Consider the following 24,432-nt stretch of genomic DNA (forward strand, 5'->3'; position numbering starts at 1 on the left):
ACCTGGAGGCCCCTTACCAGGTCATCGCCTGTGGCAAGGACCAGGTCCAACAGGGCATTTCCTCTGGTGGGACTGTGCACCTCCTGAATTAAGTGGAGGTTCTGTATCTCGGCCAGGAACCTCCTGGAACGGTCCGACCTGGCTGACTGTTCCTCCCAGCAGATGTCCGGGTAATTTAAATCACCCATGACAACTACATCCCTTGCCTTAAGTGCCTCTGCAAGCTGGCCCGAAAATTCCTGGTCCGGCTCCTCCCCTTGGTTGGGGGGTCTGTAGTAGACCCCCACCGTTAGGTCCCTCTCCCCATAGCCCCCTTGTATCTTGACCCAGAGCACTTCAGCTTGCCCCTCTGACCCCATTTTGCTGGCAGAGGATGTGTATTGCTCCTTGACATAGACCGCCACACCCCCGCCTTTCCTTCCTTCTCTATCCTGCCTGTAAAGCCTATAGCCCCTACTGCTAACTGCCCAGTCGTGGGATGAATCCCACCACGTTTCTGTAAGCCCTATTATGTCTGGGTCTGAACTGGCTATTCTGAGGGCGAGTTCCTCCTGCTTATTCCCCATACTATGAGCATTGGTATATAGGCATTTAAGGCCCTGCCTAGCTGCGTGTGCCACCCCCTGATTTGGGAGACTGTTTGGACCTCTGTTTCTTACTTGGGCACTTCTTGCATTTGTCACCTGTCTTGCTCGGCTGGTGTCTCTTCGTCTTCCTGCAGCCCCTTCCCCTGGCGATGCTAGTTTAAAGCTCGCCGTACAAGATCAGCCAACCTGGAAGCAATAAAAATGGTTCCTGGTCCACAAATTAATCTGCTTATAAAGTCAGATCTTTTAATTCCTCCCTCAGTTCATCCACTGTCACAAGTTGTCTCATTTACTCAGGGTGATTGCCCAGGAGTATATTGTTGATCTTTCTGGAGAAAGCCAATGCAAAGAAATGGATCTTGCATTGTCTTCTAGATGAGGCAAGACTTGGACTGATTGTGATCTCTGGCTTGGAGAAGTTTCGTGGCCCATAGGTCTTCACCGAGTCTTCCTGTGAGTGCTTTACCTTGCCTGCCATTGATTGCACACTATTTCCTTGCTTCCTGCAGCCTAGCAGTGCAGCCTCAGTTTTATTTGAATTGAGCTGTAATACATTCTCTCTTATCCAAGAGACCATCTCTCATGACATGTCATATTCACTTGGGTGGTTAGGCATAATGAAGACATCATCTTTTGGGATTCAGATTCTGCAGTCCTTCCTGAATAAACATTCACTCTAGTCAGAGGGATTTTTGTTTAAGATAGGAAAGCAGCCTTTGACATACAGAGTTGTGCTTCCTTAGGACTATATCCTAAACTATATTACAGTTTTTCTCAAGCAAACTCCCAGTCAGTCCAATACCTTAGGATCTCAGCTATAGTCCTCAGTCCTCCTGAATGCAGTTTTTCAGAGATGTATATGCTCTTAGCTACTGTTAAAATTCAGAAGCAGTTAAGGAAGATGAGCACCCTTCAGCATCTTGCAGGAGTGAGCCCTGAATGACAGCCTATGGATCAAAGGTAAAATTGATATTAAAAGAAATGCATAAATTCCTACTCACTTCTTTCTGTTACTGGCTTATGGTCACTTTTAGAGAACCTGTGCCTAGTGTTAATTTGCAGCTAAATAGATCCAAATTCTATCTTCAGTAGCATCCATGGGGCTTCTGTTGACCTGCACTTTTATTCAGTGTACTATCTTCTGGTTTGCAACCTGCTTCTTTTCTGATAATTTTGCAACAATTAATTTATCTAATAGGGCAGAAACAGAACAAGGATACAAAGATCTGCATCTGTGTCGCCCACACGGAGGAGTATTTCATCTACACGATGTAAGACAGCTAAGAAAAAGGATAAGATCTGTAAAAGACTGACACGATCATTAAGGTCTCACTCCCCTTCTCCAAATACTACAAAGCTCTTCAGAGAAAACCAGCTGCAGCTATCTAGGCTGAGCCTGGGGTCTGCTGGATACCAGGCAGGAGCTGAAGTCAGGCCACCATTTGTAGTTAGACATGTAAGTCTTAACATTTCCATACCAAGCAAATATTTTTTTTGATTGTGCTGATAGCAATATGAGTTACTCTCATTACCCTTTCTTATAATACTAAGATAAGAGAAGACCCAAACAAATTAAACAGTGGCAAATTTTGAAGGGTAAACAGGGATGCTTCCTCGTACAAAAACTCATGGCCCTCAACAGGTCTTGTAGCCGGCCAGGCTGCAGGACTCATAAAGAGATTAGACATTGATATTAATAAGAAGAATTTCAAATTCCATTAAGATAGGATAAAAAATAGAAGTGATCACTTGTGGGTATAAGCTATCCACAGCCTGACTGGGGTTAGGAAGAAATTGTCCTCAGGAGTAGGTTACTTTACCATTTTTCATTATATAGGTTTTGTACCTTCCTCTGAAGCCTCTGTGATTGGTTATGCTCAGACAAGATACTGGACTAATGGGCTGATGATGTGACAACAGTTAGCCATCCCTGTGTTTCCCCTTTATGGCTTGTAAAACCTAATCCAATGGCCACTGAATCCAATGAAAGGGCTTCCAAGAGATTTCCAAGAACTTTTCATGTGAAGCTCTCAAAGCACATCATAAGATATCATAAGAATGTATCTAATTAGTTAAGTTACTAGTTACTACTAACTTGGTAATTAAATGGTTAGTACCATAGGGCATCTGTAGATGTGTGGGGACACTGCTCTGATGTGCTCTAATTACAGTGCATCAGAGCAGACTCGATTAATTGAGTCTCCTGGAACATGTTAATTGGCACGGTTCAGCAGCCTCCACATCTTATGTATTCACCATCCCCTCACTTCAAAAGGGTGGCAGGGGTACCTTGACTAAAGCTTGTTTGATGAGCTTTAGTTAAATCATCCCTGCCATCATTTTGAAGCATGGGATGCTGAATACACAAAATGCTGTGCGTGCTTTAGAGTGGCTCTCAGAGCTGCTTTAATTATAGCAGCCCCCAACCTCTGGAGCATGTGTAAAGACGCCCATAGTGTCCTCTGAGAGCTCTGTGTGTATAATACACACGCATGCACACATATAATACAGAAAAGAAGAAATATTAAGGTTACTTATCAATAATCATAAGATGATAAACACTGTAGAAAAGCCTGAATTAGAACTCAGTATTTCCTTCCCAGTTTTAATCCACTGATTTATCTATGTATAGTTTTCATCACTTACTAGTCCTTCTTTATTTTAAAACATTGTTGTAAATGTTTAAACCTTGTTGCATTACATGAAGAGGGTTATATTTTTTTGATCTCACTGCGTGAAGATAAAAGCAGAATCTTTGGAAATTTTTGCAACTGTTTTAAATTCATTTTAAGGAAAACTCCTTTATGGCAGTATGGTCTATATGTCAGAATCATTGTCCTCAGTGACACATCTACCATATCTTTCAGCAGCAATACAAGTCCTATTGGAGATTTACTATCGAATGATATGACACCTTGTTGCTAGACATGTTAAAGAAGGAGGTGAACAAGCAGATGCATAGTTAGAGACAGATAATGCCCACACCTGGGGTTAAACTTCAATATAGTCAAGGAAAAACTATCAGAAAATATTGCTTGAGGTAATCATCAGAGGGAAAGTGGATGGAGTCTTGGTCTTCATGGGCTGCAGGAACAATCAGTTAGATACCATGCTAATTTTTCGGGTTATCACTTATTGCTACTCATCAAACAACCATTGTTCCTCAAACAGTAATTGGGAATCAAGGGGCAAATCTATTCATGAGACTCTAAAATTCTTATCTGCAATGAGAATTTATTAGTTAATCTCCAGTTCTTGTTCCTTTTAATAATGACTACTGATTAGGTGGTTAATATAATAACTCAAAGTTTCTTTAGAATGAAGTTGCAATGATGTTAGATTAACTACAAGAATATCTTCAAGGGAAATAGTTATTGTGACTCTCAGAGAAGCATTACATGAGCAGAGATATATTTTATTGATTTCATTGCTCCCTTCATGAAACAATGTTTTAATTACAAAGCTCAAAGGGTAGGCTGTGAGTAGTTTGGACACTGATTGAAGACAGGCACGTCTCTTCTCACCTTTAAGGCCTGATCTGTGTGAGATGAGTCTTTTCAGTGTTTTCTCAAAAGGTTTGTCAGACATGAGTGCTTTCTCTGCATCTTTAGAATTTCTTCTTAGGCTGAAGAATTGCCTGAAAGCACTAAAGGCATTGGTACATGTTACTATTTAGAACGTAGAAAACTTTAATACTAGCTAAGATCATAGTAGTATACTAGAGCCTTGAACTGGCCAATTTTCAGTCTCAGCTGCAGGATTGCACTTGAGCCAGTTCAAGACTCTGGTGTGGTATAGGGGCTGGGAGCCAGTTCCTACAGGAGCCTGTTAAAGGTTTCGGTGCAGTAAGGAGGCTGGGAGCCTGACAGACTGCTTTTTGAGCTCCCCCCACTGCACCATAGTCTTACTGGTTAAAGGCTCTGGTGTGGTATGAAGGCTGGGAGCTTGACAAATAGTTTTGTTGGGCTCTCCCCCAGACACCGCAGTTCCCTGATAGTAATATCTCTGTGCAGTAGTCCAATATTAGCTCAACATATGTTAGATAATAGATTCTAGAGATACCTTCCACTAGAAAAAAACTAGCTTTACTGTGCTATAATGGCACTTAGCACACACTTCATTGCTTGAATGCTTGGATGCTAGCATTGTAAGTGCAGTTAGCACATGCCAATTGTAATGTGTCACAATAGCCTTTGGTAGCATTCGGTCCATTACCTGAACTAGTGACCTAAGATTCATATTCCCCTTAAAACTCTTGAACTCACATTTTGTTCTTGTTTTGTCAGGCACAGGCATCTCTCATGACAGGATCTGGATTTCCTGGAATTTAAGTGCTGGGAGGGAATATTTTGACCCCTTTTAAAACTTCACCAGTAAATTCAAGGCCCTCCCTACCTCTGACTGAATTCTTCCCCTTCTCTGGTTACTGCTGTGTGATGACTTCTAACAGTATTTTTAAAAGCAATTGTATTGCCTTTGGAATTAATGGGATTAGTAGTGCTATGCAGCAGGCATTAACACAAATGTCCCAGGATAGCTTCTCACTTAAAACGCTTATAAAGTCTTCACTTTTAGTCTTCACGGTGCACAAGGTGACCCTTGATCAGTGCTATCAAGATTCTGGGTTTGAGTCTGCTCTACTGGTCTCAGTGTACCCAGAACTTGATCCATTCAGGCTTTCAGGAACAGAGCACAAAGGGTTTTTACTTTTCAGACAGGCAATGGAAAGACAATCATCATCCTTGCCTGGAGGAAGTAGTTTTTGGAATGTGGAACATTTGTCCCCCTTATGTCTGCTTCTAGTACTGCATTAAGCAAGAGATCAAAAAGTCCCTTTAGAAAGTTGGTAGGGTCTTCATTTGTACACCTGCACCATGCTAAGAACTCCAGGCTCCCTTTGTCTTTTGCCTCACAGCTTGGATAAATGTGGATTTTGTCTTCTGGGTGGAGAGCCTCCTCTGTCTCAACCTGATGATATCAAACAGTCATGTTGTTTCTTTTTCTTCCTTTTCTTCTATATTTGTGCAATAAATTGATTTATAAAGCCGGAAAGTAATGAGTCATTTCAGCAGTCCTCTAGTTTGTCATTAACATTTCTCTGAGGAACAGTTACAAACATGACTACTATTTTTTTAACATATGCAGCTGTAGGTAGAAGGAAGAGGTCTGATTTTAGAATTATTATTGCTGGAAACATTTGAATGTTAGTGCATAAGACTGAACACAAAAACCCAGACCCAAACGTGAAGTACTAGACTATATTCCTAGAACTCATATTAAATTTTTGCTGCCACTTCTATCCAGAAGTTTTTCATGGTTTAGAATGCCCTTGGTTTTTAATTAGATAGAAGAGACAAAGTGAAAAATATTTTAGATTATTTTTTAAAAGGTCTGTATTATACAGCGTTTATTACTTTCCCTCTTTTATGTATTTTGTTTTTGTGGGGGAGAGAGAGGCAGACTGATGGAGATAAAGAAAAAAAATAAAAGAAAAAGGGTTTATTTTCTTTTCTTTGGAGATTGCCAATGTCATGTTCATGTTCAGACCTAGTTTTCATAGAATAAGAAATTCATTTTCATATTATTTTTTTCATTTCCAGGTAGACAGTAATAACCCATTTGGTGAAAAAAGTTCCCCAGAGTTACGTCATCGAAATGTGAAACAAAATATGAGACCATCAAGGGATTCTCTTGAATTTCAGTTGAAACAAGGTATTTAAAATTCGTTGTTAAGAATAAGATAATGCTAACAACAGGAATAATAACACAAATTATCCCAAGCAGTTCTACAGCTTTTACAAACCACAGTCCAGCATCTGCGATTTCCATTTCAGAGGGACTGTGCACAGAATAAAGCACTAGTCAGCATAAATGATGGTGGCAGAATCTGGGCCAATATATAGAAACTGTTTGCTCACTATTGAATGGTGAGTATCTCTAGGTAGAAGAATGTGGCAACTCTTGTAGCACATATCAAAACTACACAGTTGTTTAGCAGAGGAAGTGGTTGCTTTTCTATTGTACAATATAATACTTCAGAGAAAAGTGGGTCTTTCAAATGTTTCTTTGTTGTTCACTGCGCAGTATAATATCCATTATTATGTGCTACTGCTATCAAGAAATGTCTTCCCTGACAGCTTCTTCTGAATTTTGTTGCCTTCAGTGGGGTTTGGAACAGGCCCTGTGTTACCGTGATGGTAGAATCAGTTTTCATACTCCATTTGTTCTTATCCTCATCCTATGATTAATATATTCATATATAATAATAATATAATATAGAATTCATATTATGATAAGCATGTTGAACTGTAACGAAGCCATACAATGAAAGGGAAAACTTTCCCAAACAGTCAATGATAATAGTGCCGTTCTGTTCTCAAGTGCCACCTTCTTATTCAGACATTTGCCTTTAATATAGTCACAGACAAATCTGTTGAAACTGATAATAAAACTAAGTTTATAGTTCCCTCTTGTGTTTGCCCTGAAGAACCAGGAGAGGGTTGGGTACATGGCCCTACCAGATGCTGACATTCTGGCACTCATCCAGAAATACAGTTAGAAAGGGCATAATAGCCCCAAAGGGTGACACTCCAAAGCATTCGAAGTTAAGTCAGGACGTAAGTGTGTTATTGGAATCAAACTGCTCAACAACATGCAAGCTCCAGTTCTTACTGAACCAAAGTCGTAATTGCGCAATTATTTTAGATCGGCTATACATGCAAAATAACTATTGTGCCATAAAAAGTCTATAAAAGGTCCATCCAGTTATAAAGTTAGACCTGGAATATGCGCATTAACTTTATAGCTGATTTGTATCCAGCTTTAATTTGTACATGTAGCATGACAGGAAGCGCAATTGTGTGGATTGCACATCAGATCCTATCACGTCTTTACCTGAATGTCTAGAGAGGCCCAAAGAGAATACAGTCTGAGTCATAATCCTAACTCTCTCATTTTGCCAGTACCTTGCCCCCTTCTTTATGCCAACTAGATATTGGTTAAGGAGTAAACCTGGGCCACAGTGGGCACATCTACATGTGCATAAATGCACCTTTTCTAATGCACATTAAATTTAGTACTTCCAGTGTGAGGTACTAAATTAATGTGCGAAAACTTCAGGAAAACTGAAAGAAAAGCACAGAGAAGTGTATTCCATTCCATTTATAGATTTAACAAAAGCTTCTGACACAGTCAGTCTGTCAGGGCTTTACACCTTTGCCCACCTATTTTGCTGAAGCTTGTGAAATCCTTCCACAATGGCATGAAGGCACCTGTAATGTATGAAAAGCAAGAGTTTGACTCATTCAGCATCAACAGTGCAGTGAAGCAGGGCTGTCTACTGACTCCCACATTTGTTTAACATTTACTTCTCTTTCCTCCTTCAACACAAATTCCATGATGTTCGAGAGGTTGTCTATCGTAATACTTGACATGATGGAGGACTTTTTAATACTGCAAGGTTCAGAGCTAAGATGAAAGTAAAGGAGATCATCATAAGGGACCTGTTGTTTGCAGGTAATTCATCCCTTGTGGCTCACAGTGTTGATGCCCTACAACATTTCATTACTGAGTTCTGTGACTCATGAAAAATCTTTGGGCTAGCAATAAGCTTGAAGAAAACTCTTATCATGCACCAAGGCTCATCAGAACCAGTTTCAGATATTACAGATGAACTCATCCTGATGTTGTTGACCAATTTTTCTACCTTGGCTCTACTGTTACCAGCAATGTAGATCTTGATGCTGAGCTCACTAGTAGAATCTGCAAAGCAGCCAGGAACTTTGGTATTTTGCAAGACAGAGCCTGGAACAATAACAAACTGTCAACTAAAGTAAAAATCGATATTTATGAGACGTGTTTTCTCCACTCTTCTATATGACTCAGACAAACATATCAAAAGACTAAACAGCTTTCATATCAGATGCCTGCGTAAAATTCTTTGAATAAAATGGCAAGACAAGGGTGATAAATGTGGAAGTGTTAAATTGTGTTGGTATGTCATTCATGGGCACATTGATTAGTAAGTAAAGACTCAGGTGGCTTGGCCATGTCAAGTGAATACTGGATCACAGGATCCCGATGAATGTGCTGTACTCTGAAGCTCAGGAAGAGTTTAGAAAGAGAGCCAGATCGCTGCATAGATTTTGAAATGCTTGCATAGATGACTTAGCATCCTTTGGAATCTCTGTGAATGATTGGGAAAGGAGTGCAGAATGCCGCTCTGGTTGGTGGAGTCAGCTTGCAGATGGAGCAAAGCACTGTGAGGCAGACTGGGTCAAGTTTTGTGATGACCGGCATCAGAGGAGGAAAGAATCTGCTGCTCAGATTCAGAACATTGCTAATGCATGGGTGTGCCCTACCTGTGGACGGGACTGTCACTTGTGCATTGGACTCAGCAGCCATCAAAGAACTCATCAGCACATACACTGTGCTCTGTAAAGAGCAATGGTGCCAATTGAGGCTGCGTTTGCATGCTTTTTTCATGACACTGAATGCACAGTAGACTATTTTACTGCATAGCAGCATAATATCACGTTTTTATGTGACACTTTAATGCACAGTAAAATAGTTTACTATGCATTAAAGTGCATGTGTAGATGTGCCCAGTATTTAGCACTTTGTTTGTCATCTGCAATAACCTCAAAGTATTCATTGTGTATTACTTCTGCCATGGGAGGTATAGAGAAACTAGGTCAGCTGTTACAATTCTTTTGACTGTTATATAGGACCGTAGAAACTGTAAGTGGCAAAGAACCGTGTTGGTGTGATTCCTTTCCTAATTTGTTAATACATAGATTACAGTAAAATAAGCTATGACAAGATGAACTGTTAATAATCACTCATTGAAATGTCTTTTTTTTCTTTTAGCATTATCTTTTGATAACTGTGAAGCATCAAATACCTCAGTTAAGGTAATTTAAAAAATAACAAGTGTAAAATAAGATCTCTTAATAGTTTAATCTACATATTTCAATAGGAGAATTCAAGTGAAGGGAGTAATGGCTAAAGCTGATTTTTTGTTATGGGAAATTAGGAGAAAAGTCATGCTCTGGCTATGGGAAAATGAAAATACTTCATAAATATATAGAAGAAATCTCAAAAGTTAATGGCTCACATTTCCTGGAAAAATCCCTTATTTTCCAGTACAAATGGTTAAAATTAATTTAAGAGGAAATCCGTGGCCTGGACATCTACTGGGCCAACATTGGTAAATGCATTGGTAAAGTCCAGCTGACAAGAAGACTGAACGAAGTGGCAAAGACCCACGTCTGCATTACAGTTAGATGTTACAATAGCACACGTAGACCTAGGTGAGTCAGCTTTAAATCTTATTCTTATTCTGTTGAAACCAGGATACCAAGTACTTCTATGTGGAATAGCTGCCCAAGTGCAAACCTATGGTCCTGAGCACACTTACCTCTGTAGCCTGTGCTCATGCAGCTACACTGTAGCTAGTCCCTAAGAAATCTGGATTAAAAGTAGCTCAGGTATATCTACATCTGTTAGGGCCATAAAAAACCTCTCGTAGAAGTCATAGCCAAAATAAACATACAGTTTTAGTGATGGAATATAGGGCCATTTTTATCCATAAAGGGTATGTCTGTACTGCTTCTGTTGCTCTCTGCAGGCACTGCTATGAAGCACAACTGATACGCACCCTGGGCACTAAAGGTTCATCAAAGTATAATCAATCCAGTATTTAACATGGAATACGCCTCACACAGTTCAACTTAACTAAAATCTAACTTTTATTAATACATTAAATGTTATCTTAATAACTTCTACATAGAAAGATAGAAAAATACTTAGTCCAATTGTCTCACCCACTCCCAGATGTTACTCTGTTTGACAGAAAAGGTGGCCAATCAGTTTCTGAAAGTAGAAGATGGTCATCTGTGGGTAAGGGCTGTTTTTCAATCCAGATGTTGTTGGATGACGTTATATACTCAACTTCCTTGTTGCCCCCATTTTATGCTTTTTCTTTACTCCTCTGGTTACTCTTAATTTCTGGGTACCGTTAATTGGTTTCCCTGTGATCATCATACTGTTCATGTTTTTATCCTGTCAGCATATTCCTTTGTTCCAACAAACCCATCACATGCACACATCCTAATTTGGTCTTTTACTAGTGTCTTAATTTGCGCATGCCCCAGACTCCTAATTTGGTCTGACTGTCAACTCCAGAAATTCCAAGGGCTCTGCAATTGGGCACTGTCCAGTTGGTCCCCTTTTATCACCTTTCATTAACATACCCAATCATGTCATCCCTCTGATTTAGTCGGTTTGTGCCAAGTTCAGTTAATTTGAGCTAGTAACAAGGCCTACACTTCACATGCCTGTGTTGCTAGTGCTGGAACATAAGCTGCCTGTGAAAGCAAACTCAAGGCTAGCTGATAATGTAGACACAAGCAAAATGAAAAAAGAAAAGTTCAAATAAAAATGAGGCTATACAAAAACTTAAGCAATGGTTAAATAAGGCTGAATATAAAAGAAAAGTTCAGATAATACTATAATTCACCACTCAAGCAGGTGCAACTAAAGCTAAATGTGACAAGCTACCCTAACACAACTTGCCCATTTGCTTCTACCCTGTCTGTTCCAAACCTAGCAATGAGTCAGCGAAACGTCTGTGAGGGTGCCCCCATATTGCCATTCTTAAACAGCCTGGAGACAGAAATCTTAATAATGGCAGTGTGGGGTGCCCTCCAGATGGATTCAGTGCCTAATTTCTGGGTATGATGTGTACCAAGGAGTGGATTGTTGGGGTGTGCTTCTTGGTGTGGAAATTACGTATACATACCCACACTAAGTGATCAATATGAATCTCAGGTGAACAGAAAGTCACTAGTACTTAACAATTTGGGAAGTACCCTTTTAAAAGTAGTTAGTTATCCTAGTCTGGACATTGGGGTTATTCTCCTCAGCAGTTTTAGCAGGTCAAAGGTTGGACTGAACCTAGGTGGCTCACTGGGTTAGCATGGTTGAGGTGTGCTGTTGACCTCAAACAACAAACAAGAGATGCTAGTCATTTAGCTAACATCACTTCCAGTTATCTTTGATGCCCCTTCCTGATTTACCAGGTATACCCATTTATTTACAGCTAGGTCAATGGGAGCAGCCTTCAGCATGAGTCTGGAGAAAGTTCCTTAACAACCTGGGGTGTTAGCTAGGACCTTAGTAGGATACCTTAACTGCTCAGTCACCAGGCCTCAACTGTATCAGAAAGATCAAAAATAAATAAACATAGAGACTGAACTTCTCACATGTAACCAGTTTTTACGGAGTTGGGGTGAGGCACCTGATGAGACAATGTGGGCTTGCATTCCAGTTTCGCAACACTCAAAGGCCATTTCCAGTGCCTTCTGTCTACTGCCTTTCAAAAGTGCTAAATTGACTTTAAAATATTTAAATAGCATTTAGTGCTAACGAAAGGCACAAAGTTGAGAAAAGACTTCAGGTTCTTTCATTATGTCCAGAGGCATCCACAGGTAAAGCAAAGAATTGTAAGGTTCTCCTGTGTGAAGTACTGTCCTACAAATATGTCAAAATCTAAGGCCACCTGAAAAGGGGAAAAAGTTTATTAGTCTTAAGGTTAAATTGACTGCATGTTCCAAAAGTAAATGCATTATTCTAAAACAGTATTTAGAACACTACTATAGAACCATCTTGCTTTTCCCTTCCACAGGGTACTACATTTTTACTAGTAAGATTGTTTATGAGTAATAGAAAGAAGGAAAATAATGAATTTTACTAACATTTGTCAGTGAATAATGGTGGAATAATGGAATAATTCAGCAGCATGATGGAATCTGCTTGTTGCTATTAATTATGGATTACTTTTGTTAAGAGCTTCTTTGGTCCAAACTTCCAGTGAGGCTCCATTTGCTTGCATAGGTCTGTAGTTTGACTGTAGGTCTTTTCTACATTGGCCATTCTGAGCTTTTGACCTGAGCCTGATATCGCATCCTCTTCACTTTCTCCTTCCTTCTTCTCTGCTGCGGTCCCCCTCCCTGCTGCAGCTTGAATGCTAACTGAAGAGTGATGTTTCCTTGTTCCACAGGTCATCAGGGAGCCAGATGAACAGAACACATCTGAACACGATTCATCATCTCTTGACACTGATGAACTTGTAAATTATTCACATTCTCCCACTCAAAGAGATTCAGCTTTTCAACGCACAGCTTCATTTGCCACCTCTCGACATCACAGGTCACCAAGTCCTGCTCGGAGTCACTCTCCTCCCCAACACAGGTTATTCATTTTAAATAAAAACCTGTTACTTCAGCGACATTGTGTTGTCACAGGGAGTAGAGAAATGCTGAATGACCAGAAATATTAGCTTCCAAGCAGCTTCCTTGGGAAAGCTGAATTTATGACTATCCAATAAATTTATATGGAGCATTTGTGACAGTACTCAGGGGGTTGTTACTCTAAGTCATAGGGCTATGGCAACACATATAGGTACATAGGAGTAACAATATAGCAAGAAATTAATGGTCTGATATCACCTGTCTCTGACACTGACTAGTAAGTATCAGGTACTTACGAAGAAGGTCCACAAAACCACATAGTGTACAGTTAGGGGAAACTGCCCAAAAGGGAAGCTGCTTTCTAACCTCCAGTGATTACTGGTTGTGAAATGTGAAGGTTATATCCTTCACTGATTTTTAAATACTGACTAATATAACTACAGGTGGACTCATTATCCATAAACATAGCTTATTATTTTTATATTTTACTAAGCTTTAGATCTCATTAATGTCTAATGACAGTGAGTTCCATGAGCAAATTCAGCATTGTATAAAAAGCAATGAAAAACAGATGTGTTTTCTTTCATTAACTTTACATTTGTTGCCTGTTGGTTTCATTGTATGCCCCCTTTTTCTTGCATAATGAGAAAAGGCAGATAGGCTTTACCTTCTCTCTACCATTCACTTGTCCTTATTTCTGTCTCATATTCCCCAGTTATTTCACAGAATCATAGAATCACTGAGTTGGAAGGGACCTAGACAGATCATCTAGTCCGACCCCCTGCCATGGGCAGGAATGAGCACTGGGGGCGGGAGGGGTCATAAGACCCCAGCCAGGTGCCTATCCAGTCTCCTCTTGAAGATCTCCAGGGAAGGTGAGAGCACCACCTCTCTGGGGAGCCTATTCCAGGCTCTGGCCACCCTTACCGTGAAGTAGTTCTTCCTAATATCTAACCTAAACCTATCCTCCCTCAGCTTGTGGCCATTGTTCCTGGTGACTCCAAGGAGGGCCCTGGTGAACAGACTTTCCCCGAGTACCTGCTGGTGGCCCCTGAGAAAGTTGTAGGCAGCCATAAGATCCCCCCTCAGTCTCCTCTTGCGGAGACTGAAGAGATTCAGGTCCCTCAGCCTCTTCTCATAGGGCTGGCACGGAGGCCCCCAACCATACGAGTGGCCTCCTCTGGACCCTCTCCAGGTTCTCCACGTCCCTCTTGACTTTCACTTATAAAACTGAACAATCTTCTCAAGTAAAACTGAACAATCTTTTGAAATCTTCCTTTATACCAAGCTTTATTTCAGTCTGATTCATATGTTAACATATAGTAATCTGTTATTAAGACTGTCATTGTTGTGTTCAATTCACCCATTGCCCTGGGCAAAACAGCAAGATTTCAAAATATTTTTTCAAAGAATGGGGAAAATGACTGATGATGCCACTCTTATCTGGGCTCCCAGAGGCCCCAGTCACCACTTCCAGAGCCGGTGGGTATGGGGTTTATTATTTTTTTTTTTAAAGTGCAAGCCGGCTGGGGCCAGGCAGGGCAGCCATGGGGGCTTCTCCTGCAGCTCCTCCAGCTGTGCCTGCCTCTGCCCCGGTGGGGGGAGCTGCAGGGGCTATGCCCTGCTGCAGTTTGCCAAGCCGGTGTGGGGGGTGAGGGGGCTGGGCGCAACACAGGCGCAGCTCGCTCCAGCTGGCAGCAGAGCATAGCCCCCACTCCCAGCGCTGCCGCACCTGCATCAGTGCTGGCAGCAGGGGCTCTGCCCTGCTGCCACCTGCCCCCTTCTGCCTGGAGCGAGCTACGCACACATCCTGCCCCCCCACCCCAGCCCTGGCTGGGCAAGCGGTAGCAGGGCAGAGCCCCCGCCCCCAGGGCTGCTGCACCCACATCCCACGCCCCCCCAAGCCTCTCCTTGAGTAATCCGCCCCTCTGGCCTGGCTGGGCAGCTTGTCCTAGCTCCAGCCACAATCTCTCCCTCCCTCATGCCCCTTCCTGCCCCCTCCTCCAACCCCAACAGATTTACCAGCTAGAGGCAGCTATCAGCTGCCTGTTTAGTCTATAGCCGAATCTCCAAATTGGCCAAATCTTTTTCAAAGCTTTTCTGAATCGATTTGGTTGCTTTAAATTGATTTGGAGCTTTTACTTGGTCTCCCAATTTGATTTGGATTCAGAGATTTGGTCCCTGAATCGGGCTGAATCTCCTCCGAATCAAATCAGCTACTGAAACTTGAAAGTATCTAATTTATCTACATACACTTTAACCTGTTTTCACCTGTGATGCTACAACTGTGTTAAAACTAATTTAATGAAACATTTGGTCACAGTTAACTTTCTTTTGCTAAGACTGAAGAAAAGAAGACATTGAATACTCCAGCCTTGTTTGTATCAGTCATTATCTGCTCTCCTTCCATGTTAAGTAATGAACCTATACTTTCCTTTATCTTTCCCTTACACAGAACCATTTTTTGTCTTTTGCTATTTGTAACTTTGTGTGTGCATAGTGTAGGGCAGTGTAAAGATATCTAAATTAACTACCTGAGGTAGCAGAAACCATGTATTATAAACCTGGAGCTCAGTGGGGGCTAATTTCCCCTCCCTGCTCAGAATACTGCATTAATGTAGCTAGATTCCTGGTACATTAGCTGATTTGTTTAGAGCTACCTTGGGTGTCCACAGCATTACGTTGTGCAGTAATGGATACAACCTCATTTTGTGCCTTGGCCTTTTGGCATTTGTTCCCGCCTGCTTCTTTTATCCCTTTATAGTCATCTTTAGTCATGCGTACTTTTTACCACAGTTACTCTGATTCTTTTTTGATGTTCAGGTCCTCAAAGAGCTCCTGATGTAGTCCTGTTGGTCTCTAACTTGTAACTTTAACATTGTTTTATTTCAGAAATGCCAGCTTTCCCCCTCACTCATTTATTCTTAGTCTATGCTCCCAGGAGATCCTGTGTAACAGTTCCCATTGCCTTTTTTTTGGTCACTGCAGCTTCTTTCTTTATAACATGAACTCCATCATTTTGAGCATCACTTTTTATCTAAACTATCTTCCACCAATTCCTTCCTATTAAAATCTAAAGGCCATTTTTATAGTAACTTCCTCCACCTTCTAAAATAAAGGAGCTTGCTGGATTCTCTATGTCCTGCTACGCTGCTTTTCCAACATATAGCTGAGTAAAGTCTCCACTAAGGCCAGGTCCCGCTCTTCAGATATCTCTGTTATTTGTGCAGATAAAACCTCATCTTTGTCATTAAGCAGTGTATATAGGACATTGCCTCTGTATTTTTCCCTTTTCTCTTCACTCAAAGACATTCACCAAATCTGCCTCTCAGTTCTTCCTGAAGTTGGGAGCAAGTATATACATTCTTGGGAGGGTGCAAGTCCCTCGCCCCCACTGCCTGAATCTCAAAAAAACTGTACCCTTTTATACCAATATTTTTGATCTGTGATTTATCACACCAAGTCTCTGTGATGCTGATTAACGTCTAATTTTGGTTGTGCGCTAAGACTTCAAGCTCTTCCTGTTATTCCCTCATGTTCCTGCCTTTGATGTGTAGATGTCTGACTTCTTTAAAAGTTTTCCCCATTTTTCTCCTCATTTCTCCTGTGACCCTATTGCAAAATCCCATTTTCTCCTCAGATTTCACCCCTTTGACCAGGTCACTAATTTTTCACTCATCTGCTGGCTTTTGTGATCATCTCTGTTTTCTGAGTGAGACTATAAAAAGGCATTGTGAGAACATAAAACATCATAACTGAGGTGAATATGGAGGTGGCAGGTTTGATATATTTTTTTCAGCTTGCATTCCAATTCTCATTTCAGTTGGGAAAGGATCCATGAGAGAGTACGGAGCCTTCTCACCTCAAACCAGGCCAGGCAGAGGCTTTCATTTGTGAGTATTAATAATACAGGTCAATAGCTGTGGATGCTGATATGATAATGTCACCAGTTATTTGCCCTAGCTAGGTTATTGGGTGCTGTGCCCACTCATTTGACTCCTGCACCCCTGGCCCTGGCCATCCTTAAAGATTCTAATTTAGTTTTCAGGGCCAAAGTTTTCCCCTGCAAAAATGTATGTGTATGGGTATGGACTAGGAGTTGCTTCATTGCTATCAGCCCCCCACTTCTGCGCTGTAGGAGAAATAAAGTTGGAGGAGCACAGGAGGAATGTAGCAGTGGTATATGTGGTTATTATAACAGAGAAGGGACTGAGAACCTAAGAGCAATTTGGGATTAAGAACAGGTAATATAATTTTGGGACCTGCACACTCTCATGAATGGAGAAGAGAATTAAAAGGGAATGGCTTCTGAAGTGAGGAAGTATAGTGACAGAAGCAGGAAGCCTTCCACAGGTAGTTGATATGGATAGCCATCAGGACTATCCTGGAGGTGAGCCACCACACAAGCCTGTTACGTACAGACATCTCTTTGATAATGTAGTGTTTCTGTATTTTGCCTAGTGCCCCTGGCAGCTTTACGTGAATCTAAAGGCGTGATCAGCAATTCACAAGACAATTTTACTAGGATTGCCTTGTACACATATCCAAATATAATCAGAGATACTCAGGGCATTTCCAAACTCTTCAACTTATTTTTAATTTTTAATAACACTTTCATGATACTTAAAGGGAAGGGATAGCAATCTGAATTGTTTTGCCTCCTCCTTAAGTGAAACTCTGCAACCTTTATTGATATGAATAGTTTCACTGAAGTTGCACAACATATAAAATTACATCTCTTACTGTCACTTTTCCCCTCTGGAAAATTGGTTAATGATGGTGATAACTTCATGACCGGATGATGGAAGTCAACAGGCAAGGGTTGCAGGATTAGGTTCTTCATTTCACTGGGATATTTAAGAACTCTACATCTTAAAATTCAAGAAATTGTTGTTGTCATCTGTCACGTGACTGCCTGCCAGTGTATTTGACTTCAGCTTTACTTCTCATGAACTCAAAGCAAGAGAGATTTCTTGATAACAGTTACACTTTTCAGTGAGCAAGTCCTCATTGAGCCAGATTAATGCCTACTGCAGCTCCAGCCCCATTACTGGAGTTACACTTGGGATGGATTTAAGACCAGGGTTGGCCACAAAGCAAATCAGTGATGGATCTGGAAACAAATGTAGATCTTCTTTCTTGGACCTCTCTTCCATAGTGTTTCCATGAAACTCTAAATACCAATTATTCACGAACCTACAGCACTTTTCTGGTCATAAAAATGTTATAGTCATTTGGTCTGTACTTCTTTTCTTATTTTTATCTTATGACTTGTATTAGTCAGAGACTCTTTTTGTTACAACTCTTAGGTGCAGAGAAAGGTAGCTAGCTATGTTAGTCTGAAGTCAGACAGAAGGTAGGACAGGGTGGCACTTTAAAGACTAGTTTAGAAAGGCAAAAGTGGGCTGTCACCCACAAAAGCTTATACATTTCTGAATAGGTCTCCAACCTTTAGATGTGCAGACAGTTCCACTGAACACGCAGTAGGTGGTCTTACTTACTTCTGTGTCTCTAAAATGAAGCTTAACAATGACGCTTTCCAATCACCCAACAAAGCTATCAAGGATGGAGGACACAATGTTAAAGCTTAACAAAAAATCACTCAAAGTCCTTAAAAAAAATCACTCAAGTGTTAAGTCAGGAGTGTCCAGGATCCATCCCACAGGCTGGATCTAGCCTGCAGAGCCCCATCAACCATCCCCTGGTGCTGCCCCTGGGTCTTGAGTTGACCTAAATGTTTTACACTGTGTGTGCCAGACCAGCTGCACACACAGGGCCTGGGATGTGAGCTGCGTTTGAAGCCTGTCTTGGCTTGTCCAGGGTATGTGGTACATGCAGTGTCTGCTCTGGGACCTGCTGTGCATGCAGCACCTATGTTTGGCCACTCTCAGACCCTGCATCCTGGATCCAGTGCCTGCTCCAGCTGGTCTGGGACTGCACTGCAGGTGGTGCCCACTCTGGCTGGTGCCCACTCTGGCTCCAGGACTATGCTGCATATGGTGCCTGCTTCAGCCACTCCAGGGTGGATGCTACCACAGGTACCAGATTGGCTGAAGTAGACACTGCATGCAGAACAGTACTGGACTGGCTAGATGGAGTCCCATGGGTGCTGGATACGGCATGCAGGTGGAAGGTCCATGGGCCTGATCTGGTCTGTGGGGCCAGCCCTGTGCCATTTGTCTTGCCTTTGGACCAATACCATCCCATTTATCCAGTCTGTGGGGCTAAGTGATTTTGACCCCCCTGATTTAAGTCTTCTGGAAACAGCTGATAGGTTTGCTTCTGACTTGTTGCTTTAACAGAGATATGAGGCTAAATAATGAAGTTAACTGGATAGCTTTTTGCAGGGAGCCACTGAATCTGAGGTTGATGAGGTCCTTGAAAGAAGGTGCATCTCTTTGAGGAGTTCCCCACAGAATGACCTACTGGAGCAAAGATATTGCTAAGAAGTTGTCTTTGAAAAGGTAAGAAACTTAATTTCTTTTTACCTTTAGATATTCTGGCCTTATTTCAGATCCAGAAAAGTCACAGGTAAGCTAATGTCCTCACAGGAAAAACTGTAATAATAGTATTCTGAGTAGCACTATTCCCTGACTGTAGAACCATAGATTCATAGATTCATAGATTAAGGGTCGGAAGGGACCTAGTAGATCTTCTAGCCCAACCCCCCGCCAGGGCGGGAGAACAACAAAAAAACCCCAAAAAGAGAAATGGGACTCAAATGAGTCCAGCCAGGTAGGCATCCAGCTTCTTCTTAAAGACCCCCAGGGTAGGGGCCAGCACCACTTCCCTTGGAAGTTGGTTCCAGCTCCTAGCCGCCCTAACCGTGAAGTAGTTTTTGTGGATGTCCAATCTATACCTCCTCTCCATCAGCTTGTGCCCATTACTCCTTGTTATGCCAGCGGGCGCTAGGGGAAACAGCGTCTCCCCCAAACCCCTCTGGTCCCCCCTAGTGAGTCTATAGACAGTCACCAGGTCCCCCCTTAGCCTTCTCTTGTGGAGGCTGAATAGGTTCAGGTCCCGCAGTCTCTCACTGTAGAGTCTGCCCTGTTGTCCCTGGATCATGCGGGTGGCCCTCCTCTGGACCCTCTCCATATTGTCCACATCCCTCTTGAACTGGGGCGCACAGAACTGGACACAATACTCCAGCTGTGGCCTGACCAGTGTCGCATAGAGGGGGAGGATCACCTCTTTGGCTCTACTCGAGATGCACCTGTGGATGCACGACAAGGTCCGGTTAGCCTTGCCAACCATGACCTCGCATTGTCGGCCCATGTTCATCTTGGAGTCAATAATGACTCCAAGATCCCTTTCTGCCTCCGTGCTCTCGAGTAAGGAGTTCCCCATTGTATAAGTGTGCTGCTGGTTCCTACTGCCCAAGTGCAGCACCCTGCACTTGTCCGTGTTAAAACGCATCCTGTTCCTGTTAGCCCACCCCTGTAACCTATCCAGATCCCTCTGCAATCTCTCGCTCCCTGCTAGCGTGCTCACCTCCCCCCAGATTTTGGTGTCATCAGCGAATTTAAACAGGTTACTTTCCACCCCATCATCCAGATCGCTGATGAAGAAATTGAACAGCGCAGGCCCCAGGACCGAGCCCTGGGGGACTCCGCTACCCACCTCCCCCCAGGTCGAATATGACCCATCCACCACCACCCTCTGAGTGCGACCCCTCAGCCAATCTGCAATCCAAACCACTGCTGTGATTGTAACTATCACAGCTAGATATAACTTTATGTTCTTAACTATCCAATCATTTAATAAGTGATCATGCTCAGAAAAGAAATGGTATCATATGTGTCTTTGTTGTCCTTTGTTTATATGGAAAACATTTTTTAAAATCAGCTATCTGTCAACCCTGGAAAAGTCATTATAAGATCTGAAAATCAGGCTGCGTTTTTTCTGGTTTATGCATTATCACTGGCACCAAAGATTCTGCAGCTGGAACTTTAAATACTTAAGAGTTCTACAGTGAGTTTGGAAAGGGATCAGGGGACGTTAAAAGTGCCCAACTTTCAGTGGGTACCTAACACTCCTCAGCTCTTTAGAAAACCCTTGCCACTTTTAACTGCCATGTAAAAGAACAGAATTGAGTGCAGCCTCCCTTAGATGGGTTGAGTATGTAGTACTAACAGGAGTACTGGTAGTAAATTGAATCTGGTAAAAATTATTGCCCGTAGAGCATGGGAATAAAAATACATGTATATCAAACTTGTTGAGCAATCTGATGCCAGTTATATAGAATCGCTTTTTGGACCATAACCACTGTTTGAAATAATTCAGTTTCTCAAATATTTTTCTTGGCTTTGCACCCAATTTTTCATACCTTGGCTCTGTTTGAAACAGCTGCCTGAGGCTTTATTACTCTGGCCAGACATTGGCAGATCCAGGAATGGGGCAAGGGAGGGGGTGCACCCCCCCACATATGCTTTAGCCGTGTCATGCAATGCACAGCGATCCCGGGGCTTACCAATTGATCAGGGTGAGATCTGGCTGGAGCTCCTACTTTTTCATGGCTTCCGAGTCCAGGGGATGAGCATTGCTGTTTTTCACGCTCCCTCACCCCACTGAATTAAATAGCAAGGGAAAGGAGCAGAGAAGTAGCAGGGGCAAAATTCACCCCAACCTTTCCAGGGGCATCAAACAGACCCCCCAGCCAGATCTCACATGAAGCGCAGCCAAAAGGGGGTGCAACTTCCTCTGGACCCACACCAAGGCCAGATTTCAGGGTCTTTTAATGGAGTGAAACTCTTGTTGAGAACTTCAGAATTCAGAGTTCCATTAAGGACTTCAGAATCTGGCCACAGTGATTTACTTCATTTGTATTTTAGAGAAGAAATTTAATGAATAAACATTCCTGTCCCAAAGTGTCAGCAGATCCCTAATAAGTAGTTAAATATTTTCTTCTTCTCTCATACTATTGCTATTTATAACCTCTGAGTCCCTCATTTTGGTAAAATATGAATGAAAAACTAAGCAAATTCTGCTGTCAGCTCCTTATGTACAGTGCTTTTAACTTCAGTTGAGTGGTATACACTTATTTTAAAGAGCATATTTGGCCTATAGCTTTTAAGAATTAATGTCATTATAAAATAAAGCCAGAGGAGGGAAATGTCCCTTATTAAAAATGTGTAGGGATTTTCAGCATTACATTAGGTAATTAGATGCCTAAGTTCTGTTGAATTCCATTTTTTTCTGGGGTCACTTTGAAAATCTTAGCCAGAAATCTCACCGTTCCCAAAAACTATTGGCAATTTTTTTTTATAAATAGGTATATGGAATGCTTTATGTTCATAATGCCATTCCAACGACTGTTAAACAAGTATTACAGTAGCCTAGAAAGTAGGGGTGCACCAATAAAGATTTTCTTGGCCAATACCAATAGCCGGTTATTAATCGGACGTATCGGTTGATACCAATCCAATAACTGATTTGGTTACATGTGATGCAGAGGCTGCTGCAGTGTGCCAAAAAAGAAAAGGTTATTTATGTCAGTATTTTAAAATGTACTGACATAAATAATCCAGCTTTTCTGGCACGCTTCAGCAGCCTCCATGTTACATGTATCAATGTCCCAGCGCTTAAAAGTGGGGGCAGGGGCGCTTGAACTGAAGTTTGTTGAATGAGCTTTAATTCAAGTGCCGCTGCCACCATCTTTAAGTGTGGGAATACTTTTAGGCGGGGAAGAGCCAAGCAGGATGAGGTCAGATGCGGGTTGCCCACTGCAGGCTCAGGTCTCTCCATCCTGCTCCCTTTGCCCCAGGAGCCTGCGTGTCCCCTGCCCGCCTGGCAGCACAAGGCACAACTCACCACTTCCACTGCTGCTGGGTGGGCAGGAGGTGCACGGCTGGCACAGGGCTCCCGAGGAAAGGGCAGCAGAGTGGAGAGCCCTGTGCCAACAGTAAACAGCCTGTATCTGCCTTGTGCATAAATCTGGGAGTGCACATGCCCCCTCCCATACCTCTGCTGGGGGGTGCATACAGTGGCAGGAAGATGCCCACCCCACACCCCCTCGATGAGCTTCCCATGACTCTGTCTTGTTCCCTGCCCCAGCCCCTGGTCCCGTGCACCCCCTGGCTGGGCAGCGTCCCCAGCCCCAGTCTCTGCCCCTCCCCCACTTGCTCCCTTACCATGGGGAGCTCAGTCTGCCCCACTATGCCCCTTCCCTCCCTCATGTCCCTTTGCCTCCATGGACATACCTGCAGGGAGCTGCTCTTCACGCTGCCCAGCTATATTTCTGGCCATGTGCATGCATGTAGCTGTGCACATGCACGTGGTGTTCCCTGCACTTTGCTCCTGGCAGACCCAAGCAGGACTCCTTGCTGCCTGTCTTCAAGAGGAAACCTACCATTACCAAAGGGAACCCACGGATCCAGGGCCCCGGCCCTGTGGGCAAGAGGGAACCCAAGTGTCCAGGGGCCCCAGCCAGAAGGCATAATTAATTATATTTATCAAAAAACATTGTTGGCTACAACAGCCAAAAAACCGATAGCCGATAATGTACATTTTCCTTTTATCAGTGCCGATCTGATACGCAACCCAAATATCAGTGCACCTCTACTAGAAAGTTGTTTACGTCTGACAACAGTTTATAAGTACTGTGGATCTGAACCTCTTTTCTCAACATGCACTCTATGTATTGGAGCGTATGAAGAGGCACTAGGCCCTCAAGAGACTGGACCCTAGCTGCAGTGGATAATAGTTTTTCTGGCTGGAGGCTAAGGACCAACTGGAACGGATAACCTGCCAGTGAGGGCGCAGTCATTAGGGGCATTTATACTGGCACATGGTTTTTTCCAGCAATGTGCCAGAGATCTGCCGTTTCACAGCAGACTTGATTAATTTGCTCTGCACACAAGCTGAGGCGAACTGCACTGTGCTGTGTGCAGTTGTATAAGCAGTGAAATGCATGTCAATGTGCAGAAAATGGTGGCAGTGCACTTTTGAACTAAAACACCTCTAAGGTGTTTTAGTTCAAAACCACACTGCTGCCATTTTCTCAGCGCTGACATGCATTTTGTCACTTATACAACTGTAGCGCCAGGCACTTTTCAAAGCGCCCAGTGCTGTGATGCATACATGTGCAAAAATGCCCTAGGAAGCTTAAGAATGCCAGAAGGGAGTGTTAGGGAGAAATACAGAGCTACGAAGGTCTCTCAGTGTCTGAAGAAGGATGGCAGGTTTTGGCTTGTCTGCTTGCTTGCTTTATTTACTGTGGTTTGGTTGTGTAGCCCAGGCAGTACTCCAAGAGGTACCCCCTCTCCAGTTGAAGGGATCAAAGCAGGTGCATCAGCGCTGTGGGAGGTGTAGGGACTCTCCTTCCCCTATACAGCAGAGCCAGACCACCAATGGGGATTTAACCATATACCTTTTAATGATGGTAACAATACTGGGAACATAACAGGCATAAATCAGAGGGTGTAGTGGACACTACATTGCCCCAAGGGGGCAGGATTCAGCAAAGGTTAGACACTTACAATCATTGACAAAAGACAGGATTAACAAAATATAAAACACAAACAGCAGAACAAATAATACAGGTTGGTGAAATATAAAAAGGCACAAAATACAAAATGTCAAGGAAACATAGGGCC

At 42.6% G+C, this 24,432-nt stretch overlaps 1 protein-coding gene across 3 annotated transcripts in view; it reads left to right on the forward strand.

Annotated features, from left to right (window-relative positions):
* SPATA6L (spermatogenesis associated 6 like) overlaps positions 1 to 24,432 on the forward strand; it is a 69,539-nt gene that overhangs the window by 33,614 nt on the left and 11,493 nt on the right. For all 3 annotated transcript variants that reach the window (XM_019517629.1, XM_019517628.1, XM_019517631.1), the window contains exons 7-12: positions 1,786 to 2,043; positions 6,188 to 6,299; positions 9,456 to 9,499; positions 12,649 to 12,839; positions 16,662 to 16,731; positions 19,186 to 19,302. In XM_019517629.1, the coding sequence (XP_019373174.1) occupies positions 1,786 to 2,043; positions 6,188 to 6,299; positions 9,456 to 9,499; positions 12,649 to 12,839; positions 16,662 to 16,731; positions 19,186 to 19,284 (774 nt within the window). In that variant the 3' untranslated portion in view covers positions 19,285 to 19,302. The remainder of the gene's footprint in view (positions 1 to 1,785; positions 2,044 to 6,187; positions 6,300 to 9,455; positions 9,500 to 12,648; positions 12,840 to 16,661; positions 16,732 to 19,185; positions 19,303 to 24,432) is intronic.

This window comes from Gavialis gangeticus, unplaced genomic scaffold (genome assembly GCF_001723915.1).
Source record: "Gavialis gangeticus isolate Ggan-Ray unplaced genomic scaffold, GavGan_comp1, whole genome shotgun sequence".
Classification (NCBI taxonomy): Eukaryota; Metazoa; Chordata; order Crocodylia; family Gavialidae; genus Gavialis; species Gavialis gangeticus.